Source organism: Geotrypetes seraphini, chromosome 3 (genome assembly GCF_902459505.1).
Source record: "Geotrypetes seraphini chromosome 3, aGeoSer1.1, whole genome shotgun sequence".
Taxonomy (NCBI): Eukaryota; Metazoa; Chordata; class Amphibia; order Gymnophiona; family Dermophiidae; genus Geotrypetes; species Geotrypetes seraphini.
The window spans coordinates 283,711,319-283,725,868 of NC_047086.1; the positions used below are offsets into that span (position 1 = coordinate 283,711,319).

At 45.8% G+C, this 14,550-nt stretch overlaps 1 protein-coding gene across 2 annotated transcripts in view; it reads left to right on the forward strand.

Moving 5' to 3' along the window:
* Positions 1-14,550, forward strand: part of ARV1 (ARV1 homolog, fatty acid homeostasis modulator) — a 39,405-nt gene that overhangs the window by 4,143 nt on the left and 20,712 nt on the right. For both annotated transcript variants that reach the window (XM_033935674.1, XM_033935675.1), the window contains exon 3: positions 13,905-14,058. In XM_033935674.1, the coding sequence (XP_033791565.1) occupies positions 13,905-14,058 (154 nt within the window). The remainder of the gene's footprint in view (positions 1-13,904; positions 14,059-14,550) is intronic.

Consider the following 14,550-nt stretch of genomic DNA (forward strand, 5'->3'; position numbering starts at 1 on the left):
TATAGGGAGTGAGAAGTAACTAACTAACTAAACTGCTAGAGGCCATAGTCGCCACCCAGCTCTCTTCTTACCTAGAGAGATTCTCCATCCTCTAACCCTACCAATATGGCTTCAGACTCAGCTTCAGCACCGAATCCCTCCTAGTTTCCTTAATTTCTAAGGTGCAACAACTACATTCTCGTAACAAATTCGCTGTCCTATTACAATTCATTCTCTCTGCAGCTTTCGATGTTGTCCACCACGACATACTACTTTTATCAACTTTCCAAGATAGGAATTGAATCCACCGTCCTAAAGTGGTTCTCAAACTTCCTACGCTCTCGCTCCTACACTGTCAACACAAATGGCACCATGTCCTTTCCTTGGACACCATCTTGCGGTGTCCCTCAGGGATCACCCCTATCTCCTATTCTCTTTAACATCTATATGTCCTCCCTGAAACTCCTCCAATTATCCCCCCTTGAAACAATCTAAACATACGCTGATGACATCCTTGTCCTCCTTGAGACAGACCTGAACCTCACCAACATAAGAACATAAGCAGTGCCTCCGCCGGGTCAGACCATAGGTCCATCCTGCCCAGCAGTCCGCTCCCGCGGCGGCCCAAACAGGCCACGACCCGTCTGAATCACCAGAAGGGACTCCCTTGCCACCTTGGTTTCTCATTGAAGTCCTGTCTTCCTATCGAAGTCCTAACCCTCCGGTCTTGCACATGCACGACCTGGTTGGGTTTCTATACTTATTACCTGGTTAGCTTTCTATACTTGTGTTACATCCCAGCTCCTCCCTCAGTATCCCACGATCCCTTTATCCCTCAGGAATCCGTCCAATCCCTGTTTGAATCCCTGTTTGAATCACTCTGCCTGATCACTTCCTCCGGTAGCGCATTCCAAGTGTCCACGACCCTTTGGGTGAAAAAAAAACTTCCTTGCATTTGTTTTGAATCTATCTCCCTTCAGTTTCTCCGAATGCCCCCTCGTACTTGTTGTCCCCTTCAGTCTGAAGAATCTGTCCCTATCCACCCTCTCTATGCCCCTCATGATCTTGAAGGTCTCTATCATATCTCCCCTGAGCCTCCTTTTCTCCAGAGAGAAGAGCCCCAGCCTATCCAATCTCTCGGCGTATGGGCAGTGTTCCAGCCCTCTTACCATTTTCGTTGCTCTCCTTTGGACTCTCTCAAGTACCGCCATGTCCTTCTTGAGGTGCGGCGACCAATACTGAACGCAGTATTCCAGATGTGGACGCACCATCGCTCGATACAATGGCATGATGACTTCCCGCGTTCTGGTTGTTATGCCCCTCTTTATGATGCCCAGCATCCTGTTGGCTTTTTTCGAGGCTGCTGCGCACTGTGCAGATGGCTTCAGTGATGCATCCACCAGCACACCCAAGTCTCTCTCAAGTCTGTTGTCTCCCAACAATACCCCCCCCCCCCCCCAATTTGTAGTTGAACAACGGGTTCTTTTTCCCTATATGCATGACCTTGCATTTTTCCACGTTAAAGCGCATTTGCCATTTGTTTGCCCAGTCTTCCAGCTTGTCCAGGTCCCTTTGTAGGTCCTCACACTCCTCCCTGGTCCTAACTGCCGCACAGTTTGGTATCGTCTGCGAATTATATAACCTCGCACTTTGCCTCCTTTTCCAGGTCATTGATAAATATGTTAAAGAGTAACGGCCCCAGCACCGATCCCTGTGGCACACTGCTTGTGACTCCCCGCCAGTCAGAATATTGACCCTTTACTCCGACCCTCTGCAGTCTACCCGACAACCAGTGCTTGATCCATCTGTGCACATCCCCTCCCACCCCGTGGTTCCACAGCTTCCTAAGCAGCCTTTCATGTGGCACCTTGTCGAAAGCCTTTTGAAAATCGAGGTAAATGATGTCTATGGGTTCCCCATTGTCCACCCGACTGCTTATTCCCTCAAAGAAGTACAGAAGGTTCGTTAGGCACGACCTTCCCTTACAGAATCCGTGCTGGCTTGTTCTCAGTAGGCCATTCCTCTCAATGTGTTCGCAAATGCCGTCCTTGATCATAGCTTCCACCATCTTCCCTATAATTGAAGTCAGGCTCACCGGCCTGTAGTTCCCGGGGTCACCCCTCGATCCCTTCTTGAAGATAGGTGTGACATTTGCCAATTTCCAGTCCTCTGGTACCTCACCAGTTTTCAAGGATAGGTTGCAAACATGCTGGATTGTGCCCGCTATTTCTTGCCTTAGTTCCTTCAGAACCCTTGGGTGGATCCCGTCCGGGCCCGGTGATTTGCCGCATTTTAACCTGTCTATCTGTTTGAGGACATCCTCCTTACTTACCTCTATGTGCTCCAATTTTTCGGCCTGTTCCCCACTCATGAGCTCCTCTGAGTCCGGTATATTAGATGTGTCTTCGCTCGTGAAAACCGACGAGAAGAACGTGTTCAACCTCTCAGCTACCTCTTTATCCTCCTTAATCACTCCCTTCCTATCCCCATCGTCCAACGGCCCCACCTCCTCTCTCGCTGGTCGCTTCCCCTTTACTTAACTGAAGAATGCCTTGAAGTTTTTCGCCTCCCTGGCCAGCCCCTCTTCGTATTCCCCCTTTGCTTTTCTAACCTCCCGGTGGCATTCCTTTTGGCATTTCCTGTGCGCCTGGTGATTTTCCTCCATTGGGTCCTTTTTCCATCTCCGGAAGGATACTTTTTTGTCATTTATTGCCCTCTTTACTTCTGTTGACATCCAAACCGGGTCCTTTGATCGCTTGTTCTTGCAGCCTTTCCTGAAACTGGGGACGTACATTCTCTGTGCTTCCTGCAGGGTGTCCCTGAATAGGGTCCAGGCGCTTCCAACAGTCTCCATCCTAAAGATGTTTCTGAGCTTCCTCCCCACCATTTCCCTCATAGCAACATAGTTCCCTTTCTTGAAGTTGAGCGCAGTGGTTGCGGTCCTCCTTACTATGGGTGTCCCCCTTTCTAATGTGAATCTGATCGCGTTGTGATAACTGTTGCCTAGTGGTCCTCCCACTTCTACCCCTCTTGCAGGCCCCCCTAATCCGTTTAGGATGAGGTCAAGAGTGGCACCCCCTCGCGTCGGTTCTTTGACTAGTTGCTCCATGAAGCAGTCCTTCACAGCTTCTACAAACCTGTTTCCCTAGTGCAGTTGGAGTGACCCGTACTCCAGTCTATTCCCAGGTAGTTGAAGTCCCCCATCACTGTTACACTTCCATTCCTGCATTCCTGTCTCAGTTCCGCTTCCAAGTCGTGTCCGACTCCTTCTGGCGTACCAGGTGGTCGATAGTACAGCCCCAGTTTTATGCCCGCACCCTTGTTTCCCGGTAATTTGACCCATAGCGATTCCAGCCCCTCTGCCTTCGTTGCCATATTCATCCCGACCGAGTGGATAGAGTCCTTCATATATAGTGCTATGCCTCCCCCCTTCTTGTGAGTCCTGTCCCTCCTGTAGAGCTTGTAGCCCGGCAGCGCCACATCCCATTGATTTTCCTCTGTCCACCAGGTTTCTGCAATTCCAATTATATCCAGGTCCTCCCCCTTGGCCACGACTTCTAGTTCACCCATCTTGGCCATGAGGCTTCTTGCATTTGCGTATAAGCACCGCAGGTCCCGTAGGTCCTGTCGTTTTTCTTCCACCTCTGCATTTACCTGGGCCACCTGCCCTTGGATTTCGGGCAGTTTTCCCGTTCCCTGTGCTCCTGCTTTGCCCTCAGCCTTTGCCCTCTTAGCTTTCAGCTTCCCCACATTCCCGCCACCCCACTTCCCCGCTTTTCCTCCACGAGAACATTACAGCTTGCATAATGAGACTCCATTCCTGGTCCTTCTCAGTACAGATGAAATTGAATGAATCAAAAACAAAATTACTCTGGCTCGGCCCAAAATTAGAACACCTGTCCACCCTCTTCGCACTACCCTCAGGCGCTGCACTGCAGCTTGAGTTCTCAAGCAAGGTCCTTGGCATCATTATCGATTCTTCTCTCTCCCTCAATGACCACCTCAACTCCTTGGCTAGATCATGCTTTTTCAGTCTCCACATGCTGAGGAAAGTAAAATCCTATTTTCGCCAACAACATTTCACCGTCCTTGTCCAATCCATCATCCTCTCCAAATTAGACTACTGCAATGCCATCTACTTAAGCCTATCAAAAAAAAGTCTTCAAAGACTCCAGCTAATCCAGAATACTGTATCCAAGTTGATCTTTGCAAAACGCAAGTCTGACCATGTCTCCCCACTCCTAGCCAAACTTCACTGGCTCCCAGTGATTTCCAGAATCCATTTCAAATGCTCCTGCTTGGCTTTTAAGATCATTCACGGCATCCTTCCTCCCTTAATCCCACTATCTTATAACTCCTCGAGTCCTGACTCTACCAGACCCGCCCAAAGGTATGAACTATCCTTCCCCTCTCTACACGGTATTCGCTATGCAGGCAAACTGGGAAAATCCCTTCTCTTCAAAATTACAGGTCTTTGGAACGACCTTACTACCCCGCTGCGGAACCTGGGCTCCCTCCAATTATTCCGCAAGCAACTGAAAACCTGGCTTTTCACTAAAATGTAATTCTATCCCCCCTTACTCTTCTCTTCTATATATAAGTTAATGTAAACCTTTTTTTTCCTTCTCTTCCTATATTTTAAGTTCTTGTAAACCATGCCGAGCTCCACATCCGTGGAGATGATGCAGTATATAAACTTAAGGTTTAGGTTAGTTTAGAAGTGTAATTGTACAAAGCATTTTCTGCATGTAAAGTATATTTTCTCTGAGGACAAGCAGGACAAGGCTACCACCTATGGGCAACATTTTTGGGGGGCTCTTATAAAATTGCATGAGATTTATACACACTCAAAGTAGGTATATCAAAAGATAGTTACTACTTTTATACTATCTTCCCAAAGATGTTCTTAAAAGGAGGGGACAGACTTGGGGAGCAGTTGCAGTGTATCTTATAAAATGCTTGAGTACATGTATGGTGGGAATTTTAAGAATGTTCTTTTACATGCAAAAACAGTTTTGCTTACAGAAAAAAACTTTTTATAAAAATTGTGCTATCATATACAGGCACCATGTTCAGGCATACCTGATGGAATTGTTTTGGTTGGAGTTGAGGCAGAGTTACAATTGAAGCTGACAGATGTATTCTTCGGGAATCTGTTTTAGCCAGCCTGTTGAAGATTAGTAGAGCCCATGGTTTGTTCCCCTGGTGTTTGCTTGCCCCTTTGACTTGGTCAGGGACTAGAGCAGAGGCTGTTCAGGCGCTAATAGCATTTCTTCAGGGTGCTCACAATGCCGATTATGTTTCATCTCCCCCCCCCTCCCTTTTTTGTGAGAGGTCTGGGGGGGAGTGGTTGAGAGTCGATCTTGGAGGTCTTTCTGACAGTCTGAAAATTCCAGTGAAGTTGCTGTGTGACTTGAAGCAGAGGGCCTTTCCTAGAACAGCTACACCTGAGAGGCGCTAAAGCAAGCAGCAGCACTATTTCCCCAACATATGGTCTGTGAGTAAGGCTGTGACAGCCTGTGTGAAAAATCAGGGGGGTCTTCAAAAGCTAACTGTTTCTACAGCTAGGGCCTTGGTACCCTTCCCCTAAAATCCAGTTTTTTGAGGTTTTGGTCAGCTCTGATGTGATTTTCTTAGTAATAAAATTTCACCAGCGGCGGCCATCTATGATTTTCCCAATTTTTATTTATTTTTTTTTCCCCTTAAATTCTCAAACTTCTCTCATGGATCTTACAATCAAAGTGGAGTTTCTAGCTGTAATTACCTCAGCCAGAAGAGTCTCAGAATTGTAAGCTTTGTCGTACAGGGAACCATTTCTGAGGATCATGGAAACAGGAGTGACCTAACATGCAGTACCTTCTTTTTTTGCCAAAGGTTGTTTTTAGCATTTCACATCAACCAGGAAGTCAGGCTACCAGCCTTTCAACTTATGGGTTCTAAGAAGAAAAACAAGGCTTTAAAGCTGCTGGACATCTACAGAGTTCTCTTATGTTATCTTGAAGTGACTAATGAGTTTCGTCTATCAGACCATCTCTTTGTCCTAACCAAAGAGTCAACCCGAGGCACACCAGTCTCCAAGGCCACCATTTCCCAATGGATTTGGTCAGCGATCTCCTCCACCTACATTGTCTGCAACAAACAACCACCAGTGCTGTTGAAAACACATTCTACCAGAGGAGTAGCCTCCTCTTGAGCAGAATCGAGGGCAATACTTCCGGAGGAGATGTATAGATCTGTGACGTGGTCTTCCCTACACAATTTCACTAAATTCTATAGGGTGGATGTGGCAGCACACAAGGATTCCACTTTTGGATCCTCAATACTTAAAATAAGCTTCTCTCCTACCCAGGACTGCTTAGGTACATCTCTAAAGTTCAGCATACCATTCCTATCTACTGGAAAACTTATTATCAAGGTAAGAACCTAATCACTTTTTCTAGGGTAATAGGAATGGTATGCTGAACCCCTTTGTCCAGTAATTTCTAATGTGTCTGATTCTTTATGCTTCATAGTCCTCTCCATAGTTAAGACTTCTCTGCCAGTTGGACTATGTGTTCGGAATCAATTTGTAAATAGAATCTCAAGAGATAATTGAGCTCCACTAATATTCAAGCTGTTTTACTGTTCAGTGGTAATGTTCATTATTGACTGTTATAACAATATATGAGCAGACAGAGCCTTGGTTTCTGGGAGTTCCCCATGTCCCTCCTTCTGTCTTTTACTCTAGAGCAGGGGTGTCCAACCTTTTGGCTTCCCTGGGCCACATTGGCCGAAAAAAATGTTTCTGGGGCCGCATAAATGCGCAAACGCTGAAGCAAGACAGAGGGAGCCGGCAAGATGGTAAACACCCGGGGGCAGCAGAAGAAAACACTGCATCGCCTTCGACCGGGGCCGCACAAAATACTTCACGGGGCCACAGGTTGGACACCCTTACTCTAGAGCTCTTACGTGCTTTGGAACGAACTGAAGGGGCATCGGATTCCTGGGTGAAGGAGGATGTTTCAAAAGCTGTGATTGATATCTTTCTGTAATATGCTTACGAGAATGGATAGAGTACCCTAAGGTTCAGCATACCATTCCTATTATTAAATACCGTATATATTCAAATATAGATGAGATTTTTGGGCCAAAAAAATTGCACAAAAATAGGGGTCTCGTCCTATATTTGGATCATCACCCGACCCCCCCCCCCCCCCCAACTTGATGCAGGCCTCTGATAGGCTGGGACAGGAGAGATCCCTCCCTTCTCCTGGCCCTGCCGATACAAATTTTTTTTAGCCCCTTCCCCTCGCGTACCTTTTGTGTTATCCTAACAAGAACGATAGCAGAACGAGACTTAGGGGTGATCGTCAGTGAGGACATGAAAGCTGCCAATCAAGTGGAGCAAGCTTCATCCAAGGCAAGACAAATCATAGGTTGCATACGGAGGGGTTCATCAGCCGTAAGCCGGAAGTCATTATGCCATTGTATAGATCCATGGTGAGGCCCCACCTGGAATACTGTGTGCAATTTTGGAGGCCACATTATCGCAAGGATGTGCTGAGACTGGAATCGGTCCAGAGAATGGCCACCCGGATGGTCTCGGGACTCAAGGATCTCCCATACGAAGAAAGGCTCGATAAATTACAGCTATACTTGCTCGAGGAGCGCAGAGAGAGGGGTGACATGATCGAGACATTCAAACATCTCACGGGCCGCATCGAGATGGAAGAAGATATCTTCTGCTTCAAGGGTCCAGCGGCAACAAGGGGGCATCCGTGGAAAATTAGGGGCGGAAAACTGCATGGGGACACCAGGAAATTCTTTTTCACTGAAAGGGTGGTTGATCGCTGGAATAGTCTTCCACTTCAGGTTATTGAGGCCAGCAGCGTGCCTGATTTTAAGGCCAAATGGGACAGACATGTGGGATCTATTCACAAAGAAAGGTAGGGAAGGGTCTTTGAGGTGGGCAGACTGGATGGGCCGTGGCCCTTATCTGCCGTCTATTTCTATGTTTCTATGATTATAGGCAGGACCACGCTGCACACCTCCTTCCGGGCTTGGGGCTCATGGTGCACAGGCACGCAGGAGCGAATTTCTCAAGCTGCCATGTGGCCCCGCACCACTAGCCATTCAGCTAGCGGCGTAGGGCCGCACGGGAGCTCGAGTAGCTCGCTCCTGCGTACCTGTGCACCCCGAGCCAATGAATAACACAAAAGCTACTCAGAGGGGTAAAATAAATTATTTGTATTGGACAGGAGACAGCAGAGATCTCTCCTGTACTGGCCTACCACTAGACCACCAGAGGTAGAAGAAGAGGTGGGACAGGGTGCAGAGCTGGCAGGGAGGGGGGACAGGGTGCAGTGCAGAGCCTGGCAAGTAGTGAGGGGGGCTGGCTGCATAGCCTGGCAGAGAAGGAAGGGGGTTGGGTGCAGAACTTGGCAGCGGAGGGCGTGAGGGAGAGGACACTGGGTGCAGATCTTGGCAGGGCATGACACATAAATATTAAGCCCCCATCTTATATTTGAGTCAACCATTTTTCCTCCTTTTGGGGGGGAAAAATGGGGGTCTCGACTTATATTCGGATCGACTTAAATTCAAGATATCGTGTATATACTCAAATATATGTCATCTTAGAAATCATGGTTCATGGGCTTGTTATGCCACTTGGGCTTGCGCACATCCGTGAAACTGAAATCTATGCCGTTGGTAGTTCCATTACCAGCAGGACTACCCTAGGCAGATAGGGTTCAGCAAAGATGTCAGACTAACGATGTACCACCCATCTGGGCAGCAGCAGTTGGGCAGTGTTGAAGATGGAAGATCGCATTTGATGCGACAACAGAATACTGGAGGGCAGAATACTGGAACTAGAAGCACTTCGAGCAGTGGAAGAGGAGGATAGAGAGGCAGAAAACTTCATGACAGAGGAAACCGTTGAGGAAGAAGTCAGGGAGTTAGAGAAGTTCATCAAACAGACATACAGGGAGGCCTTGGAAAATCACCAACAATAGTAGAGCTGCCAAGATACACCTACAGTGAGTGAGGAACAAGAAACACCTACAGTGAGTGAGGACCGCCTGGAGGACAACCACAAGGAAGATAAGTCCAGTGAAAGCCAACGCCAGGATGAGGGAAGATGGAAGTGCACAGAGGACATGGACCTACAACTGGAGAGATGGTTATACACTAGGAACACGGACCTGCGGCTAGAGAGGCAAGAGAAGATAGAGAGGACAGCATTCGTCGTGGGGAGACTCTATCATCAGACAAGTCGACAGCCACATAGCAGGATCGGCTGGTGACCTGCCTACCGGGAGCCAAGGTAGAAGATATAGAGTACCGCATCGATAGGATCATTGACAGCATGGAAGAGGAAGATACGACGGTGGTGATCTATGGGACAAACAACGTGAGCAACAGGAACTACAGCAGGAAAGGACTGAAGGACTAGTTCCAGATGCTAGAAGGGAAGCTGAAGACCAAAACGCCAAGGGTAGCGTTCTCGGAGATCCTGCCAGTACCCAGGGCCAACAAGAAGAGGCAGACAGAGCTGCAAGCAGTCAGCGCATGGATGAGGTGCTGGTGTGAGGAAGAAGGATTCCACTTTGTGCACAACTGGATGACGTTTTGGGGAAGAGCAAGCTATTCAGGAAGGATGGATTCCACCTCAGCGGAGACGGAACAAGGCTATTTGCAAGCAACATCAAGAGAGAAATTGAGAAGTTTTTAAACTAGGAAGAAGGGGAAAGCTGACAGTCGACCAAGAGTTGATGGTTCAGTAACCGGTATGCCTAGAGGATACCGTGCAGGAAGATAGTGGGGAAGACTCACTGGATAATAGGCAAGACAGAAATCCTGACGGATCGAAAGGGATACAAGAGGGAAGGAAATGCAAGAAAGTAACGGACCACAAACTCAAGTATATGTACACGAATGCAAGGAGCCTAAGGAATAAGATGGGGGAATTGGACGTTATGGCACAAAAAGATAACCTTGACACCATCAACATCACGGAAACATGGTGGAACAAGGAAAACGTCTGGGACACATTGCTACTGCAGAGACACAGTGGGTCAAAAAGGTGGGGGTATTGCCCTATATGTCAAAGAGGGAATTGTGTCTACCAGAGAGAACACGCTGGAAATGGAAAAATAAGGTAGAGTCTCTGTGGGTCAAAATTCCAGGAACAAATGGAACCGAATCGAAGATCGGCATCTATTATCGACCCCCCAGGGCAGTCTGAATAAATTAATAGAGAAATGACGGACAAGATTAAACGCAACTGCAAGGGAGAAAACGCAGTTATCAAGGGTGACTTCAATTATCCGGGGATAGACTGGAACCTAGGCATATATCAAAACTGGATTATTGCAACTCTTTGTTGCTCAATGTTACCCAAAAGCAAAAACGACAAATGCAAATAGTTCAAAACACGGCCATAAAACTAATTTATGATGCCAAGAAATTCGATCACGTCACCCCACTCTTTAAAGATGCACACTGGCTTCCTATTTGCCAACGCATACAGTTTAAAGTTTTACTACTTATCTATAAAAACTTGATCTTCAAAGAACCACAATGCATTTCTAAGATGCTAATCCCCTATTGTTCTGCACGTTCTCTCAGATCATCTTCCCAAAACCTATTAGTAATTCCTTCTTTGAAAATTATAGGCACCCGTAGATTGGAAATGTTTTCGGTCGTTGGCCCCCAATGGTGGAACTCTTTGCCCGAATATATAAAAAATGAAAAAGATGTTCCTTCTTTTAAGAAATCTCTTAAAACTTATCTTTTTAAAAAAATTTTTAATACATAAATAATAAAATACAAATTCTCCCATTTTTTTAATTTTTCGTTTCAAGTATTTTAATACCTCCCTGATGTTCTTTCCTTAAATGTATTTCTTTTTTTACGATATGTAACTTTAACCTCCCTTTCCTCCCAATTGATGTTGGTCCTGTCTAAAATCTATCGTTTTTATTGTATGTTATTATTATTATTTTAATGAACTGTATGTTTTTATTATCTTATCTGATTGTATTTTAATGTACATCGCTTTGTATAACGATATAGCGATCCATCAAATATTTAATAAACCTTGAAACCTTGAAACCTAGGGAGACCTGAGTTCCTGGATGCTGTAGGCGATTGCTTCCTGGAACAACTTGTCATGGAAAATATGAGAGGAAGTGCAATTCTGGACTTAATTATAAATGGACTACAAGGACCAGCGCAAGGTGTAGAATTAGAAGGGACACTGGGAAGCAGTGATCACAATATGATTCATTTCAACCTGGACACAGGGGAAAAACATCGATCCAGAACGACGGCCACGGCACTGAATTTCCAAAAAGGGAATTACGAAGGGATGAGATTCATGGTGGGCACGCAAGAAGAGAATAAGCACTGTAAAAACACTAGAGCAAGTATGGTCCCTTTGTAAGGACACAGTCACCAAGGCGCCAAATCTATATATATTGCATATCAACAAGGAATGCAAGAGGAAAAAGAACAAGGAACCGGCGTGGCTTACTGAAGCGGTGAAGGAAGCAATCAGAGACAAGAAGACTTCGTTTAAGGAATGGAAAAGGTCAAAAACAAAGCACAAACAACATCAAAGCAGGTGCCATAAGGCAGTGAGAGGGGCCAAAATAGACTGCGAAGAAAAAATAGCCGAGGAGGCAAAAAACTTCAAACTGTTCTTTCAATATATTAAGGGGAAACGACCCGTGAAGGAAGTGGTGGGGCTGTTGGATGACCATGGAATAAAGGGAGTGCTAAAGGAGGACAAAGCCATTGCCGACAAACTGAACACATTTTTTGCGTCTGTATTTACCAAAGAGGCTATACACAACATACCGGAAGCCGACAGGCTATACGCAGGAAATGAAGACGGGAAACTGACAGGGTTGTCGGTCAGTCTAGAAGAGGTATGCAGGCAGATTGATAAACTTAAAAATGATAAATCCCCGGGACCGGATGGCATCCACCAAGGGTAATCAAGGAACTGAAAGGGGCTATAGCTGAACTGCTTCAACTAATAGCCAATCTGTCGATCAAATCGGGAAGGATTCCGGAAGACTGGAAAGTGGCGAATGTTATGCTGATCTTCAAGAAAGGTTCGAGGGGAGATCCGGGAAACTACAGACCGCGTTATTGATCACCTTGACGGACACAATCTGATGAGGACCACCAGCACAGCTTCAGCAAAGGAAGATCTTGCTTGACGAACTTGCTGCACTTCTTCGAGGGAGTAAACAGGCAGATAGACAAGGGTGACCGGTTGACATTGTATATTTGGATTTTCAGAAGGCATTCGACAAGGTTCCGCATGAACGACTACTTTGAAAAATTGCGAGCCATGGAATCCAGAGTGAAATACTCATGTGGATTAAAAACTGGCTGGCAGATAGGAAACAGAGAGTGGGGGTAAGTGGACAATACTCGGACTGGAAAAGCATCACAAGTGGAGTGCCGCAGGGTTCAGTGTTTAGACCCATGCTCTTCAACATATTTAGAAACGATCTGGAAATTGGTACAACGAGTGAGGTGATTAAATTTGGAGACGATACGAAGTTATTCAGAGTAGTGAAGACACAGGAAGATTGCGAAGACCTGCAACGTGACAAACACGCTTGAGAAATTGGGCTGTGACATGGCAAATGAAGTTCAACGTGGATAAGTGTAAGGTGATGCATGTCGGTAACAAATATTATACACGAATACAGGATGTCCGGTGCAGTACCCCCCCCAGGAAAGAGACTTGGGAGTACTGGTTGACAAGTCAATGAAGCCGTCCGTGCAATGCACGGCGGCGGTGAAAAGGGTGAACAGAACGCTAGGAATGATTAAGAAGGGGATCACAAACAGATCGGAGAAGGTTATCGTGCCGCTGTACCGGGCCATGGTAAGCACTCACCTGGAATTCTGCATCCAGCACTGGTTGCCGTACATGAAGAAGGACACGGTACTACTCGAAGGGTCCAGAGACGAGTGACTAAAATGGTTAAGGGGCTGGAGGAGTTGCTGTACAGTGAGAAATTAGAGAAACTGAGCCTCTTCTCCCTGGAAAAGAGGGAGACTGAGAGGGGACATGATCGAAACATTCAAGATAATGAAGGGAATAGACTTAGTAGATAGAGACAGGTTGTTCACCCTCTTCAAGGTAGAGAAAACGAGAGGGCACTCTCTAAAGTTAAAAGGGGATAGATTCTGTACAAACGTAAGGAAGTTCTTCACCCAGAGAATGGTAGAAAACTGGAACGCTCTTCCAGAAGCTGTTATAGGGGAAAACGCCCTCCAAGTTCCTGCTGAACCAGAACGTACACAGGTAAGGCTAGTCTCAGTTAGGGCACTGGTCTTTATTTATTTATTTGCTCAATTATTTAGCCCGTCCTCCCAAAGGAGCCCAGAACGGGTTATAAAGTGCATCCACAATATAATCGAGACAGGACAAAGATTACATAATTTATGACTTAAAGGCCACCGCGTGAGCGGACTGATGGGCACGATGGACCACTGGTCTGACCCAGCAGCAGCAATACTTATGTTTATGTTCTAACAACATCGAATTTATACTGCACGAAGAAAGGCCCGACAATCTACTTCTGTATTCTGCCACAAAAACAAGTTGCTAGGACTCGAACATGAGTTAATGGCACCTAACAACATGTAGCATCAGCGTGCCATTTGCAGCGTCTTTTGTGTATAAATTACTAATGTATCTTCAATTTCATATGTTTAAATCTAAACATGCTTCAAGGACACTTTGACATATTTTTTGGAAAAAAATGTTGTTGCAAATAAAACCAAAGGAAGGAAGCAAAACTAAAGGTGTCCTTTGAGATGGATTTAGGGTATAGACAGCTGGGGATATTTAGCCAAAGCATCCAAGCCCTTTCTTTGTCTTTCACTACTAACTGTAGCAATTCTTTATTTCTTAGATTCATGGAAAGCTCTGCATATTTTGTTTACTTTGTGAAGCCTATATCAGGTGGTTGCAACTGCAAGGCTCAACACAAAATACTGATCCTGAAGACATAATCAGATATGCCAAGGAATGGGATTTTTACAGAATGTTTACCATAGCTTCTCTAGGTAAGATTGTACAACAATGTAAACTGACATGACAAATTATCAGTTCAGTAATAAGCATAATGGTTAAACATCGATGTCTTGGAGGAAGATGATTGTACTGTTAGGGCCTAATCTTTAAACAGAAAGCCTATATGAGAAGTAGAAAAAAAGCATCTAAGAACATAAGCATCGCCGCTGCCAAGTCAGACCAAAGGTCCATCGTGCCCAGAAGTCCGCTCTGCGGCGGCCCCCAGGTCAATGACCTGTAAGTGATCCTTTACTAAGACATCTTATCCTGTATAGTACCCCTCTAATTATACCCTTCAATCCCCTTTTCCTTCAGGAACTCGTCCAATCCCTTTTTGAAACCCAAAATTGTACTCTGCTCTTTATAAAATAAGCACCCAGAACCAACCCCATAGTTTGTAAATGCTGATGCATACATTTTTAGATGCTCCAAAGATGGTGTAAATATGTGCATGTACTTGTGTACCATGCATACAACTCTGATGT